The sequence below is a fragment of the Tenrec ecaudatus genome, chromosome 2, assembly GCF_050624435.1.
Source record: "Tenrec ecaudatus isolate mTenEca1 chromosome 2, mTenEca1.hap1, whole genome shotgun sequence".
Taxonomy (NCBI): domain Eukaryota; kingdom Metazoa; phylum Chordata; class Mammalia; order Afrosoricida; family Tenrecidae; genus Tenrec; species Tenrec ecaudatus.
In genome coordinates, this window is record NC_134531.1 from 2,590,276 (window position 1) to 2,605,300 (window position 15,025).

The 15,025-nt window shown below is 61.1% G+C and overlaps 1 protein-coding gene across 1 annotated transcript in view; it reads left to right on the plus strand.

The window, feature by feature from the left end:
* Positions 1 to 15,025, plus strand: part of SLC9A3 (solute carrier family 9 member A3) — a 42,506-nt gene that overhangs the window by 24,222 nt on the left and 3,259 nt on the right. Inside the window, exons 2-10 of the mRNA XM_075542973.1 lie at positions 5,024 to 5,326; positions 6,349 to 6,509; positions 7,699 to 7,777; positions 8,044 to 8,221; positions 9,092 to 9,312; positions 10,939 to 11,141; positions 11,830 to 11,919; positions 12,266 to 12,336; positions 14,497 to 14,626. Coding sequence (XP_075399088.1) covers positions 5,024 to 5,326; positions 6,349 to 6,509; positions 7,699 to 7,777; positions 8,044 to 8,221; positions 9,092 to 9,312; positions 10,939 to 11,141; positions 11,830 to 11,919; positions 12,266 to 12,336; positions 14,497 to 14,626 — 1,436 coding nt within the window. The remainder of the gene's footprint in view (positions 1 to 5,023; positions 5,327 to 6,348; positions 6,510 to 7,698; positions 7,778 to 8,043; positions 8,222 to 9,091; positions 9,313 to 10,938; positions 11,142 to 11,829; positions 11,920 to 12,265; positions 12,337 to 14,496; positions 14,627 to 15,025) is intronic.

Sequence of the window (15,025 nt, forward strand, 5' to 3'; positions counted from 1 at the left end):
GACTCCACGCGGAGCCCCGGAGAAGTCGCATGCAGCCCAAGGCGCCCACCCAGCCGGCCCCTCTCTAAAACCTGCTCTGTCCCGGCTCTTCTTTCTTGGTGGTGGTTAGAACCCCACTTCTCCGCTCCGGTCTCTCTCCTCTCTCTGGAAAGACAGAAAAGATGTTGTAGGCCACACAGCAAGGGGACTCATGGTACCTCCGAGGGGACCGTCACAGCCCACCCTGGTCTCCTTGCAGTGGACTGACCCCATCAGATCGCATCCTGGAGAGTGAAGACATCGTCCCGCACCTGCCAACCACGGGGCACCATTCCACCTGAGACGCTGCCCTCCTGATAGTCTCGCGTGGACCACACGGGCCTTCCAGGCATCCCTTGGAAATCACCTAACAGAGTATCTATCGGAATATCTATCCTCTTGCTTCATCACCAAGTCCAGAGTGCAAATTCTTTTTTCCTGTGGATTTTCAAAGTTCCCTCCTCCTTCTTCTCCACTTGTAACCATTAGCTAGGTGAAGGTTGACAGAACCCACCCATCAGCTTTATACTCAGCGATTCATGGGTGGTCTTTGTTGACGCCTCCCCGGGCCATCCCTTCAGGGTCAGGGACTCACGACGCTCCAGATCAAGTGTCCGAAGGGTCTGGAGGCAGGCCGTTTCTTGCTTACCCCGTTTCCAAATTAATAAGATTGTACAGTAACCAGCAGTCCTCCAGGAATGTGGCTGGGCTCAGGCTGATAGCAGCCAAGAGTACTTTGCGTTTCTAAAGTGCAAAGTTTTGTTGCGGGGCATGTTGAAGATAAGCTTGTTTCCGGGCCGCCTCCCTGCCCTGCTGGCACAGGCTCAGGCCCCCATGGGGCAGCGTGGCTGCCTGGTGACCTGGTCGTAGCCAGAGGCCTCCCCTCTGGCTTCTGAAGAGCTTACAGATGAAAGGCTGAAACTACCTGAGCAAATCGTCCCGCTCCAAGAGGCCGCCCGTCTCCTCGCTGCAGTCAGGGCACTTTCAGAGCTCGCCGGCATGCTGCCCGAGGCTGGCCTGGGCACCTGCTGACCAGCTCCTGGGGACGGGCCATCTCTTTCAATCACTGAATGTCATCCTCCAAGAGGCCCACAGGCCCATGGGGACCGAGGGGTCATGAGCCTCCCACGCCACCTGGATGCTTTATTGGAGACGCACACTCCCCCAATCCTCGTGGCCCTGAAGCAGAGACAGAAGCATACGGGAAACGGGTTGGAAACCAGGGCTTCACCAGGTCTGAGAGGACGGTGAACGTCTCCCAGGCTCTCCCCAATGGGCCCAGCTGACAGCATCACAGTGAGTGGAGAAAAGACAGACCTGAGCAGGGATCTCAGTTCGCTTGGTGTAAAGTGCTCACGGACGCAAACTATAAAGAATGGAGTGGACGCCAGCTCACAGCCAGCCGTAGGAACAGGGCAGAACTGCCCCTGTGGGTTTCTGAGACTGTGGCTCTTTATGGCAGTAGAAGTCCCCCTCTTTCTCATGCACAGCAGCCGGTGGTTTCAAACTAGAGACCCCATGGTTAGCAGTCTGACACGTAACCTCTGTGCCACCAAGGCTTCAGCACATGGAAGCAGCGATCAAGAAACGAGTGGACTCCTTGCATTGCGCCGTTCTGCTGCGAAGGACCTCATCTCATGTACTACGGATGTGTTGGCAGGAGGGACCAGTCCCTGGAGAAGGGCATCATGCTTGGTAAAGTGGAGGGACAACCAGGAAGAGGAAGGCCCTCAGGGGATGGGCTGACACCATGGCTGTGACCATGATCCCCCACTCAGTGATGAGGGTGACCATGGCAAGGAAGGGGCGGGGCTCCACTGTGGCCATGTTCCACTGGTCGCTCCGAGTCAGAGGCGACCCAGCAGCGCTCGGCCACACCGAGGCACTCATGGCTGTCACAGCCCACCTGGGGACCTGCAGAGGAATGGGAGGCAGTGCTTCCTCCCAAAGAGAAAGGATGTGCATTTCCAAGATGGTCCTAATCAGAGCTCCTTGGCATCAAGGCAGACTTTAGGTCACTAGGGAAGACGAGAAAGGGACAAAGGAAGGGAGGATTCCACCTAAGGGGGAAAGGGGTACTTGGCTGGAGATATGGGCGTGTCCCACAATGGGTCCTTCACACGACTGGCGGCTGTGGTGACCCCCCTGAGCACAGAAAGGATGGCACAGCCGGGTGACCCAGCCAGGACCTGATGGGGTGTGCCAGGATTCTCTCATGCGCTGGGAGCAGCCATCTGGGCCTATGGATTTTCTCCCTTCACTGGTACAACTGTCTAGGCCTACAGTGATTCTCCCATCATGCACCGGGAGCAGTCTATAGTGAGTCTCCCATCATACACCTGGTTCAGTTGTCTGGAGCCCATGGGGATTCTCCCATCATGCCCTGGGAGCAGCCATCGGTGCCCACAGGGATTCTCCCATCATGCCCAGGTGATCCTCTGATGCAGGAGACCAGCCTCTGCCCAAAGCTCTGAGATCCAGGGGGTGGTATCCTGCATGCGGCTTCCCAGACCACACGGGGCCCTCAGAGCTGATGGGGGGGGGGGCTTTTTGAGATTGCAGTGGCCCCATCACCCTCAGCCTTGTGTGGAGCAGACCAAGGTGGGGCCTCGCCCTTCCTTACCCCACCATCACCTCTCCAGAGCCTGGGAGGTCCCAGCAAGGGTACACAAGCCTTTGCACCCTCCAGTGTCGCCCTGCACCAGCACCATTGAAGGCAGCCGGAACCGTTCAGGCTGAGGGCCTGGGAACCGGCAGGCCATGTTCTCCTGGGCCAGTCCTTCCCCCAGGCACCACACCCCTGAGCTGCATTAGTCATTGGGCCAGAGCAGTTAGGTAACCACCACCCGTGTGGGGTCATCATGGTGGCGCCTCCTCCCACGGCTGCCAGGCATCCTGGCCTCAGGTCCCAGGAGTCCCTGAAGAGAAGAGCAGAGTCCCTGCGCAGGCCTCCGTCTGACCTGAGGGAAGTTCTGGAAGAACAGCCAGAGCTTGTTCTGGGACCAGGACTGGGGGCGCCACGAACCCCTGACCCCTGCAGCGTGAGTGCAGGTGAACTAGGGCGTTGCTGGCCACTGGAGCAGCACCTCTCTGGCCGATGGACCCTCTGAGGATGTGTGGTCTCCTGCCCCCTGTTGTGCCCCCCTCCAACCTCCCTCTTCGGGCTGATGAGATGAACTGCCAATCACCTCCAGGCTCCATCCAAAGGCCAGTTAGGAAAGGCCCGGGGGCCCCAGACTGCAGGAGCTTCCAGCTCTCCGCAGAGCTCAATGAGGACAGGGCAGTGGTGGGGACAGCCCCTCAGGACCTCAAGATCCTCCCTGCAGCCCTCCTGAACTTGTCTGCCAACCCAGGACCCCAGGGACACGTCCTTTCTGACCACTGACCGCTCCCTGTCTCCCCCCCCCCCCCGACCCCTGCACTGTTCTGACTTCCAGGGCCTTGCTGGGAGAGGCCATGGGACTGAGACTGGCACCCCTGAAGCCCTGTGGGCTATCTTGAGGACTGGCCCACTCACTGACCCCCTCCTGGGTGGAGAGCTGAGAAACGCCCCCACCCCTCACGTGCCCTGAGGGTGGAGCTTCACGGCTGTGGGGTCACCCTGACCATGTGGTCAAGGGCCACCCCAACTTAGTGACCTTCACTGGGTAGAGCCCTCTGAGAGACAAAGCCAGCGGGCGAGGGGGACAGGGTGCATGATGATACACAGAAGAGAATTAGCCAAGAGGGTACGGCCCCTCCTCTCCCTGGTGCCAGACCCCATAATTAGGGGTGAGGACTCATCTGGGTGGGTGGGGCTGACCTGGTTAGGCTGGGAAGTGGGGAACCCTGGGAGGTGATGGGAAGCAGGCAGCCCCACGCTCACTCACACACTCTGAGCCAGGCCAGGCCTGCGCTGGTGGGAGGTGGGGCTCACGGGGACAGGTCCTCTCCCCAAGGGCAGCATGGGACCTCCCCTCCCAAAGGCTCCAGAGAGTAAACTCACCTGACCCCAGGACAGCCGCCCCTGGGGCTGTGCGGGGAGGTCACTCACCTTTGAATGTCCAGGTTTTTCAGTAAGAACTTTTGCAGACTGAAAGCGTGAACTCACCCCGGGATGGCCTCACGTGCAGTCCACTCCTGGTCCTATGTCCTGAGTTCAAAACTCAGACAAAGGGGCTATTTGCCTCCCAGCCCTGCTCATGGCGGGGAGGGCCCAGCTGGGACCCTCTCAGTCCTAAGGACTGATGACTGACAGGGGACCCCAGGGAGCAGGGGCATTGCCAGGGGAGGAAGGGGCCTGTTGTCCGCCCTGCCTGGGAGAACCTGGGGAAGGAAGACCAGTTCTCACTGAGAGCTGATGGGGACCCCTACCGGGGACCCAGACGAGGTCACCCTGGGGCTGTGGGGTTCCGCCAAGGGCTGCTCTGGGAGGCCCCGCCTGGCTGCCGCTCTCTGCTCTGAAACCTAGGCATGAATGAGGTGGGGCTTCCTGCTCTCAGGGCAGGGCTGGCTGTGGACAGAGGACCCCAGCCCCAACCCTTTCTGGGAGTCTCACTTACCTCTGCTCCCCAAAGTGGCCAGGCATGAGAGCGGACGGTGCTGTTGGTGACCACACATGCCGTGGCTGTCCCTGCCACAGCATGCCTCCAGAGCCCGAGCCCAAGGATGACGGGAGTCCCACAGCAGGATTGGATGCGTCCTGGCCCTGAGGGGCTGTGAGTTGGGCCTCACTCAAACCCAGCCCCCTGACACCCCAACCCATGTTCCCCCTGTCAATCAAAGTCACCACCCTTGTATGAGAGTGAGGGGCAGTGGAGAAGGGTACTGCCCATACCTAGCCGCACCCCCCAGGTGCACAAGGTCACCAGCATGGGAGGGGGAGCCTATGGGCTGGTGTGGATGGGGGCGTCATCACGGATGGAGGCTATGGGCAGAGGTGGGGTGTGGGTGAGGTCACGGACGGGCTGTGGGCAGAAAAGCTCCCGCTCATTTGTCCCCTCCCCTCCCCCCCCCCCCCCCGCAGCATTCCACCTGTCCCACAAGGTCACCAGCGTGGTCCCTGAGAGCGCACTGCTCATTGTGCTGGGCCTGGTGCTGGGCGGCATCGTCTGGGCGGCTGACCACATCGCCTCCTTCACGCTCACGCCCACCGTCTTCTTCTTCTACCTGCTGCCCCCCATCGTGCTGGATGCTGGCTACTTCATGCCCAACCGCCTCTTCTTCGGCAACCTGGGCACCATCCTGCTCTACGCCGTCATCGGCACCGTGTGGAACGCCGCCACCACGGGCCTGTCCCTCTACGGGGTCTTCCTCAGCGGGCTGATGGGTGAGAGGCTGGGGGCAGGGTCATCACAGGCTGAGGAGCAGTGCGGGGAGGGGTGTGGGCAGTGGGTAATGGGGGATGGGTTGGGTGGACCACAGACTGGGGGCGGGGGACAGGTGGGTAGAAGACACAGGATAAAGGCTGGGAAGGTGAGGGTCACTGTCCATGGCGGTCTCTCCTGGGCGTCTGAGCTGAGTCCACAGTGGCCTTAGGAACTGGGGCTGCTGTACGTGCATCTCAAGGGCTGGGGCTGGGGGTGGGGCTGGGGGGCTGGGCCTGACGACCGCAGCTGTCCTTTGAGCCTCAGAGAGGTACGACCCCACTCTGCCCCCTCCCCAACACCAATGGTGCTCCAGGTCCCCTGGGAGATGGGAAGAGGTCCCTTTGGGCCTGGGAAGAACAGGGAGCTGCAGCAGATGGGTTGCCCTGTCCCCATCGGTCACCTACTTGTCTGCCCTCCTCAGCACCCCAGCACCTGCTGTACGTGCCAGCCCTCACTTCACAGCTACAGACTCCCACCTCCCTCCCTCCCTCCCTCCCTGCCCTGCCCTGCACATAGATGGGGCTCCCGGCCTCAGGAGAGGGGACCAAAGTCCCAGCCGGGAGAGTTGTCACTTGGGACTTCGTCCTCTGTCAAAGGGACCACACGTGCTCCCCAAGTCAGCCAGCACCTGTTCCTGCACCCGAGGGTGGGGCGAGTGAGCCAGGGCCATACACCTGGCCAGGTCCAGGCCTGGCTGGCTCACCATGCCAGCTGATGGGCCCAGCTCAGGTTCAGCGCAAACCCTGGGGCTATACTGCCCTCCCATTCCCCATCCACCCTCACCCAGCAGCAGGGGGCTGTGGGGTCCACGCCTGAAACTGAGCAGCAGAGGCAGTCTAGCTCAGAGTCAGAAGGTCTCCCGCGGGTGGTCTTGGTGAAGAGTTGGACCTTTCTGGAACTGTGGGCGAGTAGGATGGGTGAGGCACCAGGCCCTGGCCAGCCTGGGATTGGACACCGCCCTGATGGTCTGTCTGTGCCCCAGGGGACCTGCAGATCGGCCTGCTGGACTTCCTGCTGTTTGGCAGCCTGATCGCGGCCGTGGACCCCGTGGCCGTGCTGGCGGTGTTTGAGGAGGTGCACGTCAACGAGGTGCTCTTCATCATCGTCTTCGGGGAGTCGCTGCTCAACGACGCCGTCACTGTGGTGAGTGACCCGGCCTGTGGTCAGCACCGCATCTGGCGTGGCAGGCCTCCCCTTCCACACAGGGTCACCGCTGCCCCTCGTGACCGGAGTTGTAGAGGTTCGCCTCCAGTCTCCCTGGGAATCTGACGCGATGGCACTACCTGCAAGGGCCCAGGGGGCAGAGCTCACTGCTGACTGCCAGGTGGGCAGCTCCACCCACTAGCCACTCTGTGGGAAAAAGATGAGGCCATCTGCCCCTGCATACATGGCACCCCAGGGGTCAGCCGGCCTTTCTCTGTGAATTGCTCTCATGGGAGACGCTCAGTGTGGGAGTCGAGCTGGGCCCCACTGGGCTGGTGTATGACCTGTCTTCCAAGGCCCCTCTAGGTGGTCTTGAATCGGTAACCTTGTGGTTAGCAGCCGAACATGTTAACTACTTGCCCCTGGACCCTCAGGTCTGAGGACTTCCGCCTCCTTTAGCATCCAGGTGCGTGGAAGGGCTGAGGGGGTCATTAAGATGTGACACCAGGGTCCCCACCCCAAGTTCTGCCTTTGTTTGGTGGGCAATTTCACCCTCTCAGGGGGCTGAGGACTCTGTGAGGGCCCCTCAGACGCACACCACAGGGGTGCCTGATTGTGGAAGGATTTCTTGGGTCTCCTCGGTCATCCTCCCTGAATGAGGCTCGGGCCTGTACCAGGCTGCTGGGTTGTAGCCCCTGGGACCTGGGCTGCCTGCTGGCCTGGACTTCCCACCGGCCTGGCTCCCCAAACCCAGGCAGTCTGTCTTCTCAGCCTTGGGAAAGGGGTGGGGGAAGTTCCAGCGCTGACCGCAGAAGTCCCCTCAGAAAGCGTTCCGTTTGCCCTGGGAAGGCTGTGCTTCAGGCTGGGGCAGGGTAGGGTCTGAACGGGCCGACCACCACTCCCGAGTCCAGTCGGCAAAGCAAGGCCTTTGAGAAGTAGTCCAGGGACCGAGGGTGGGAAGAACCGGGTCAGCATCTGGCTAGTTTGCTCTGGAAGGTTCTCGTTCCTTCCAGAATGTTCCCTGCCTTCACTGTACAGACTGTTACTGCCCCAGCGTGCTTCCCCCCTGACAGCTTCCTGCTCCCAGGGGACTCACCTGCTTGACACTTCCATCCCTTCCCTGGTCACCATGAGGGGCAGGCGTGCACCGAGGTGACCAGACGTCTCCTCTGGCCTCCTCTCCCCTCAGGTCCTGTACAACGTGTTTGAATCCTTTGTGACACTGGGCGGTGACAAAGTGACAGGCGTGGACTGTGTGAAGGGCATAGGTGCGTAGCCGGTGGGCAGAGGTGGCCAAATCTAAGCCTCAGCCTCGGTCCCCACCCTCTTCTGCTGGGTCCAGTCACACGGGGGTCAAGGCCATTGCCTGTTTGGCAGACGAGGGTGGGCCTCACTGTGCCCCACGGGGCCAGCCCCAGAGGCAGGTCGTGGCTCCCAGACACAGCCATGGCTGCATCCCCCGGGACAGGCAAGCAGGGGAATCAGCCCTGGGAGGGAAGACCCGGGGGCTGACGCCACGCCTGTCCCTGCACAGTGTCCTTCTTCGTGGTGAGCCTGGGGGGCACGCTGGTGGGCGTCCTCTTCGCCTTCCTGCTGTCCCTGGTGACACGCTTCACGAAGCACGTACGTATCATCGAGCCCGGCTTCGTCTTTGTCATCTCCTACCTCTCCTACCTCACCTCCGAGATGCTGTCCCTGTCGGCCATCCTGGCGTAAGTGCCCGCGCACCCCTGTCCTTGTCAGGGACCCAGCTCTCCGGAGGGCATGGAGCCCGCCGGGGCAGGGAGTGAGGCCAGGCAGGGGCTGGGCTGGGGCGCGTCAACTGCCCACTTCCCCATGATGGGCAAGCGCGTGGATCAGGGGGATGTTTGTGTGCTTGGGAACCCTGTTAGCACTGTGAGGCAAGCATGGGCTGCACACCACAGGGTTGAGGGTTCAGACCCACCAGCTGCTGCCTGGAAGGCAGATGAGCCTGCCCACTCCCTTAGACCTGGGCACTCTTGGGCCCTCCATAAATGGGAGCCTGCGAGGAAGGTGGCTGCTGCACACACTGGGCAGAGGCTGACCTTGTCACAGACCCACCTGCCAGTGATGTCAGGGCTGGCCCCCGGAGGCAGAGTGACTCCAGGAAACCCCATTGCAGAAACATCTGCCCCAGCCTTTGAAACTAGGGGCTGCTGGTGTCCCCACCTATCTTGCCGGGACCCAGAGGCCCGAGTCCACCCAGGGCCCCCTCTCTTCAGGGCCGAGCTTGGAACAGCCCTCGCTCTGTGGGAGGGCCTGGCACTGTGGGAGGGCCCCGCTGTGGGGACACAGTACCATGCGCCCAGGGCTGGGCTGGCTGGAGGTGGTCCCTGAGGACAGTGAGCCAGAACCAGGTTGTGTGGCCCTGAGCCTGAGAGCTAAAGCCACAGAGGACGGACGTCTCTCCAGGATAAGCAGTGTCTGTGATGCCGCTGCCCAGGCCAGCTGTGCCCTGGGCGGGCCCCTGAAGCCCTCGTGCCTGGGGGTGGAGGGGGCCTCTGCAGGATTGGCTGGCTGGGCGCAGCCTCATGCCCTCCATGTTGCCTCCTGCCACCCAGGATCACATTCTGTGGTATCTGCTGCCAGAAGTATGTGAAGGCCAACATCTCTGAGCAGTCGGCGACCACGGTGCGCTACACCATGAAGATGCTGGCCAGCGGGGCTGAGACCATCATCTTCATGTTCCTGGGCATCTCCGCCGTGGACCCACTTATCTGGACCTGGAACACGGCCTTTGTGCTCCTCACACTGGTCTTCATCTCCGTGTACCGGGCCATCGGTGAGGGGCACAGGAGGGCGACTGCGGGGGCAGGGGGTGCTGGGGATAATGATGGGTGCTGAAAGGTGGTTGAGGGAGATGGTGGGTGGTTGGAGGGTGATGGAGGAGATGGAGATGGAGGAAGTGGAGATGGGGATGGAGATGGGGATGGAGATGGGAATAGGGATGGGGATGGAGGAGATGGAGATGGAGGAGAGGAAGATGGGGATGGGGAGGAGGAGATGGAGATAGGGATGGGGAAAGAGAAGATGGAGATGGGGATGGAGGGTATGGAGATGGAGATGGAGATGGGGATGGGGATGGAGATGGAGGAGATGGAGATGGGGATGGAGGGGATGGAGATGGGGATGGAGATGGAGATGGGATGGAAGAGATGGAGATGGAGGAGGTGGGGGTGGTGCTGGAGATGGGGATGGAGAAGGAGATGGAGGAGATAGAGATAGAGGTGGAGGAGTGGTGGGCTCTAACAGAAGGGCTCGTGAAGGTCTGGGCTGGGCCTCAAGGGGCCGGTCCAGCAGAGCCATTGAAGCAAGGGTGGTGTTTGCTGGTCTGCTCTTGCCCATAATCAGAGCCCGGATCCCCTGGCTGGGAGCCTCTCGGGCTCTGCCTGTCCATCCCCATTGCACCCTGTGACTCAGGCACCACAGAGAGATTAGTGCTGTTCTAGTCATGGGTCATGGTAATAGTCTGACAGGGTAGAATGTTCCAGATCCCCAAGGGTGTAGGCTGAGGGTCCAAATGGCATCATTCTGAGGACAGGTCTCAGTGGGTTGGGGAGACTGAACTCAGATGGCCCCGGGCCACCAGCCAGGAGCTCCTGCTTCCCCCCACCTCCTGGTCACCAAGGCCTGGCATGTGGGTGCTGGAGAACAAGAGGGATGCACCCCCCTGTGAGGCATGAAGGCTGCCAGGGTGAAAATGCCAGGGGTTAGTCTGCTGCTGATCGCCACCCCCATGCCCAGGCATGAGATGCCCACAAAGGCCCCAGTGAGGAGACTGGAGAGGCTTATGGAGCCTGGGTTTTCCAGACACCACATGCCAGCCGGTGATGTAGCTCCCCAAGCAGGGACTCGGAACCCTGAGGACTCAGAATGGGTGGGGTGGTGGCGGCTTATTTTCACCCCATCCCTTGGTCCCTGCCCTCCTAGGCAGGGTCAAACACACACACCCCTTACCCAGGATGCTCAGAACCCTATGAGCTCTGCAGGCCCTGGGCGGGGGTGGCCATCACAAAGGGCCACTCACTGGGAGGCTTCTAAGGACAGAAGTCTATTGTCTGGGGTGGTGGTGGTCAGGGGACAGAAATCAGGGTGTCCGGCCCCCTTCTGTCCAGCAGGAAGTCCCTTCCTTGCCCTGTGACGCCGGGGTTTCCTGTGACCCCTGCTGTGGTGCCTCCCTGCCCTGCGGCTCTCTCCTCTTGGACAGGGACACCAGCATGTAGGATCAGCACCTGGAGGGGCACAGTGGCTCCAGCACTCCACTGCGACCTGTTCTTGGGCGTCGGGGGCAGACGGGGCTGTGCCTTACAGAAGGCACACGGGGTGGGGACAGAGCCTGCACCTCAGGGGCCGCCCAGGGCAGTGGGCGAGGGACCCCATCGGTGGCTGAGCGCACGCGCCCCCACAGGCGTGGTCTTGCAGACGTGGGTGCTGAACAGGTACCGGATGGTGCAGCTGGAGCTGATCGACCAGGTGGTCATGTCCTATGGCGGCCTGCGGGGGGCCGTGGCCTACGCCCTGGTGGTGCTCCTGGATGAGAAGAAGGTCAAAGAGAAGAACCTCTTTGTCAGCACCACCATCATCGTGGTCTTTTTCACCGTCATTTTCCAGGTGGGGGGCCCCCCCCACAGGGCCCCACCTTCCTACCCTAGCTCCGCCCCCACCGGCCAGACTTCTGTGCCCTGGCAACACAACCCGCTCCCCGGTGGCCCCGCCCCCACTACCCAGCCTTCCTACACTGGCCTTACAGCCCCTTTGTGGGCCCACCCCCGTGGCCCCGCCTTCCTACGCTGGCCCTGCCCAGTGGCCCCGCCTTTATACCCTGGCCCCACCCCTTCCCCTGTGGTCCCGCCTTCTGTGCCAGGTCCGAGGGGCTGTGGGAAGCAGTGTCGGGCTGCAAGGCGCCGGCCCTAATTGGGTTTTATAATTTTAGTAACATTTTGTAGGTTCTCCCGAGGCCCACTGGGGATGCCACACAGCTTGCCCTAGAATGTTCTTGGTGTCGCTGATTAACGAGGCCGGTTAATGTTACACCGCTGTGCCCAGCAATGTGGGCAGGCCTAGTGCCTTGGGGCCACGGCTGACCTGGGCCAGGGGCGGCAGCCTGCTCCTCAACCCCCAAGGGCTGCTACCACGCGCCCAAGGGCTTCAGGCCTAGCTGCCAGCAGCTGGGAGGACGAGGAGGGGAGGACTCGCACAGTGGGGACGTAGGGAGCAGCTGGTCTTGCCCAGGGGGCTGAGCAGGTATGAGGGCCCCGTCCCCCAGCCCCCTTGAGCGCCCCCCGTGCCCCATCCCCAGGGCCTGACCATCAAGCCCCTGGTACAGTGGCTGAAGGTGAAGAGGAGCGAGCACCGGGAGCCCAAGCTCAATGAGAAGCTGCACGGCCGGGTGAGGGCTGGGGGCGGGGCCTTTGGGGGCGGGCCCCGGGCGGGGCTAGGGGAGGGAACTGAGGAAGGAGGGGGTGCTAGGAGAGGGGGGCCAGGGAAGTGGGTACTGGAGGAGGGGGCAAGGGGCAGGTGTATTAGAAGATGGGTTACTCGGGTGGAGGGGCCCCCCCGAAAAGGGGAGGGCCTGTGGGAAGGGATGCAGGGGATGGGGGTGAGAAAAGGGGGCAGGAAGGAGGCTGTGGCAGGGGGTAAAGAGGGAGGAGGAGCAGGAGGATAATGATGGGGGGAGGGGCATGCCGAGGGCTTGGCTGGTGTCCTGAGCACTAACCAAGCGTCTCCCTCCCAAGGCCTTTGATCACATCCTCTCGGCCATCGAGGACATCTCGGGCCAGATAGGACACAATTACCTCAGAGACAAGTGAGTGCCCCAGGGCAACAATGACAGATCTGCTTAGTTGTTGGCCCTCCTGGCCCCGTCCCCCAGGGACCCCCCCACTAAAGGGCGGCTGGTGTCTGGGACAATGGCTGCTTGTCTGGAGAGACCAAGTGCCACCATCCTGGTTCCTGGGGGGATTCTGACAGAAAAACCAGCTAGAAGACCCCTCGTGGCCCAGCCTTGTGTCCCTCTCCCCCTCCCACGTGAGTTCAGGACCCCAGGTGTGCGTGAAGGTCGGAGGGGTCTCTCCTACCCTGAGGGCTCCTGGACATTCAGAAACAGTGACCCCCCCCAGGCCATCACACTGTCTGGGAGTGGACGGTCAGCCAGCAGCCATCATCATCCTCCCTCTGTCCCCGCGTTTACATTTTATTTGTAAAACACAGTTGGCCCTTGGGACTCGTGCAAATGTGGTCATTGAAAGCCCTCAATGCCCACAGGGTTGGCTTCACACGGGCAGTCCCCGGTCCCCAGCGGCTGGTTCTGTTGCTGCGTCTCTCAGTTACAGCTAGCATCAGCCAGCCAAATGTTTGCCTTTGTCAACAAGAAGCTTCAACAGGCTCGTGGGAAACCCCCACGATCTCTGACTGCCGTGTCCCATGACCTAGGTGCAGCCCCTCGCACAGTGGGCGCTGCCATGAGTGAGGCAGGAAACCACTGCAGCTGCACTGCAGCCTCTTCAGCAACGTGCCACACACTCACTCACTCCTGCCATGGGGTCAGCCTGACTCGCAGCAGCCCCACAGGACGACAGGGTCAACCGACCCCTGCGGGTTTCCAGGAGGAACTGTGTATGGGAGTGGAAAGCCTAGCCTTTCTACCACAGAGCAGCCAGTGGTTTTGAACTGCTGAGCTTGCAGTTGGTCCAAACACCAAAACCAAACTCACTGCCATGGGGTTATGTCAACTCGCAGCAACCCTACAGGACAGGGAGAACGGCCCCTGTGGGTTTCCAGGACTTTAACTCTTTACACTCTGCTGGTGTTTTCCCGCTACTGAACCTTGCAGTTAGCAGGCTCACGTGTAACCACAGCCACACCAGGGCTCCTTTTTATCCCCCCTGGGGATCCCAACTCACGCCCCTGACTGCTGTAATCGGGGCTGCCACTTCATGGTGGTTGCCTGGAGCCCAGTGTCACTGTCTTGGTAGCCAGGGACTGATTTAATCGGATCTCTGGCTGTGTGGCTTCAGTGAATTGATCTAGGGGCTCCATGCATGACCCCTAGGGTGGACATCTTGGTGGGGCCACTCCTGGGACCTCAGGAAAAGACTCCAAACTCCTTGCTATCAACCAAGCCGGTTCCAACTTGCAGTGGTGGCATAGTGGTTGTGTATTGGGCTGCTAACTGCATGGTTCACAGTTCGAAATCACCAGCTATTCCTTGGGAGAGACGAGTCTTTCTACTAATATAGAGTTACAGTCTCAGACTCCCATAGGGGGCAGTTCTACCCTGCCCTATAGGGTTGCAGTGAGTCAGAATTGCAGTGTGTGTGGTATTGTGGTGTGTGTGGGTGGTGTGGTGTGGCATGTGGTGTGGTGTGGGTGGTGTGGCTTTCAGACACCCCACATAATATGTGGTGTTCAGGGCCTGGCTCAGGGTGGCAGCAGCAGGGGTTTGAAGGAAATAAGCAAGTGGGAGCAAGGCTGCACCAGCTCTTCCAGACTCCTGCCTCCAGGGCCACCAGGCACTCCCTCCCCCTTGACTGCTGCCCTTCAGTTCCAACCACACCTACCCTCCCCTGGGGACCTGACTGTCCAATTCCGTTCAGCCTGGCTCCTCATGTCCTCACTCAGCAGTGTGCGGTCCCTTACCTCCCCCTGCTGCCCTTGCCTGGCTTGGCCCTGGTCCTGGCCCCCAGCCCCACACCCACCTACTCAGGGGCCAGGGAGCACCCTGTAACCTGGGGCCATGGAGTCCCCAACATCCAATTCCTGCTGCTGCCAGCTGGCTTTGGAGGAAGGAGCTCAGTCAAGGACACACAGGATAACAGGGGTCTCGGCTGGGTGTGGGTTTCCGTGGTCACTGTACCCATCAATAGGAGGTGGCAGCTCCTGGGTGGCCCCCAGTGTGGTTGGGTATTGGGGGCAGCCCCTCCTGCTGGCAGCACCCTGGTGGATGCCTATATCTGCCCCCTGCTAGGTGGTCCAACTTTGACCGGAAGTTCCTCAGCAAAGTCCTCATGAGACGCTCTGCCCAGAAGTCCCGAGACCGGATCCTGAATGTCTTCCACGAGCTCAACCTGAAGGACGCCATCAGCTACGTGGCTGAGGTCCGGGGTGCTCGGCCCCCATGGGTGCTGGTGGGTGGGAACGCACAGGGCCTGGTGGTCAAGGTTCTTCGTGACCACCTACCCCGCTAGGTCCTCTGGCATCCCACCTGGACTTCCTTACCTGGAGAACTGAGGGCTGGGACCCTGAGGCGGGGGCTGGCACTCCATCAGCTACATGGTTATCTTACCAGTGGGCCTGAGATGAGAGGCCATGTGTGTCCTCAGATCCCTGGCTGGTATCTTCCTCTGATGAGCTAGACAGGGCTGGGGCCAGAACTGCCCAGCACATGCACACACGCGCCACACCAGCACACACACACTCGTGTGCGCGCACACACGCACATGCTTACGCATGTGTGTGCATGCACACACACACGTGCGCACATACGCACGCTTACA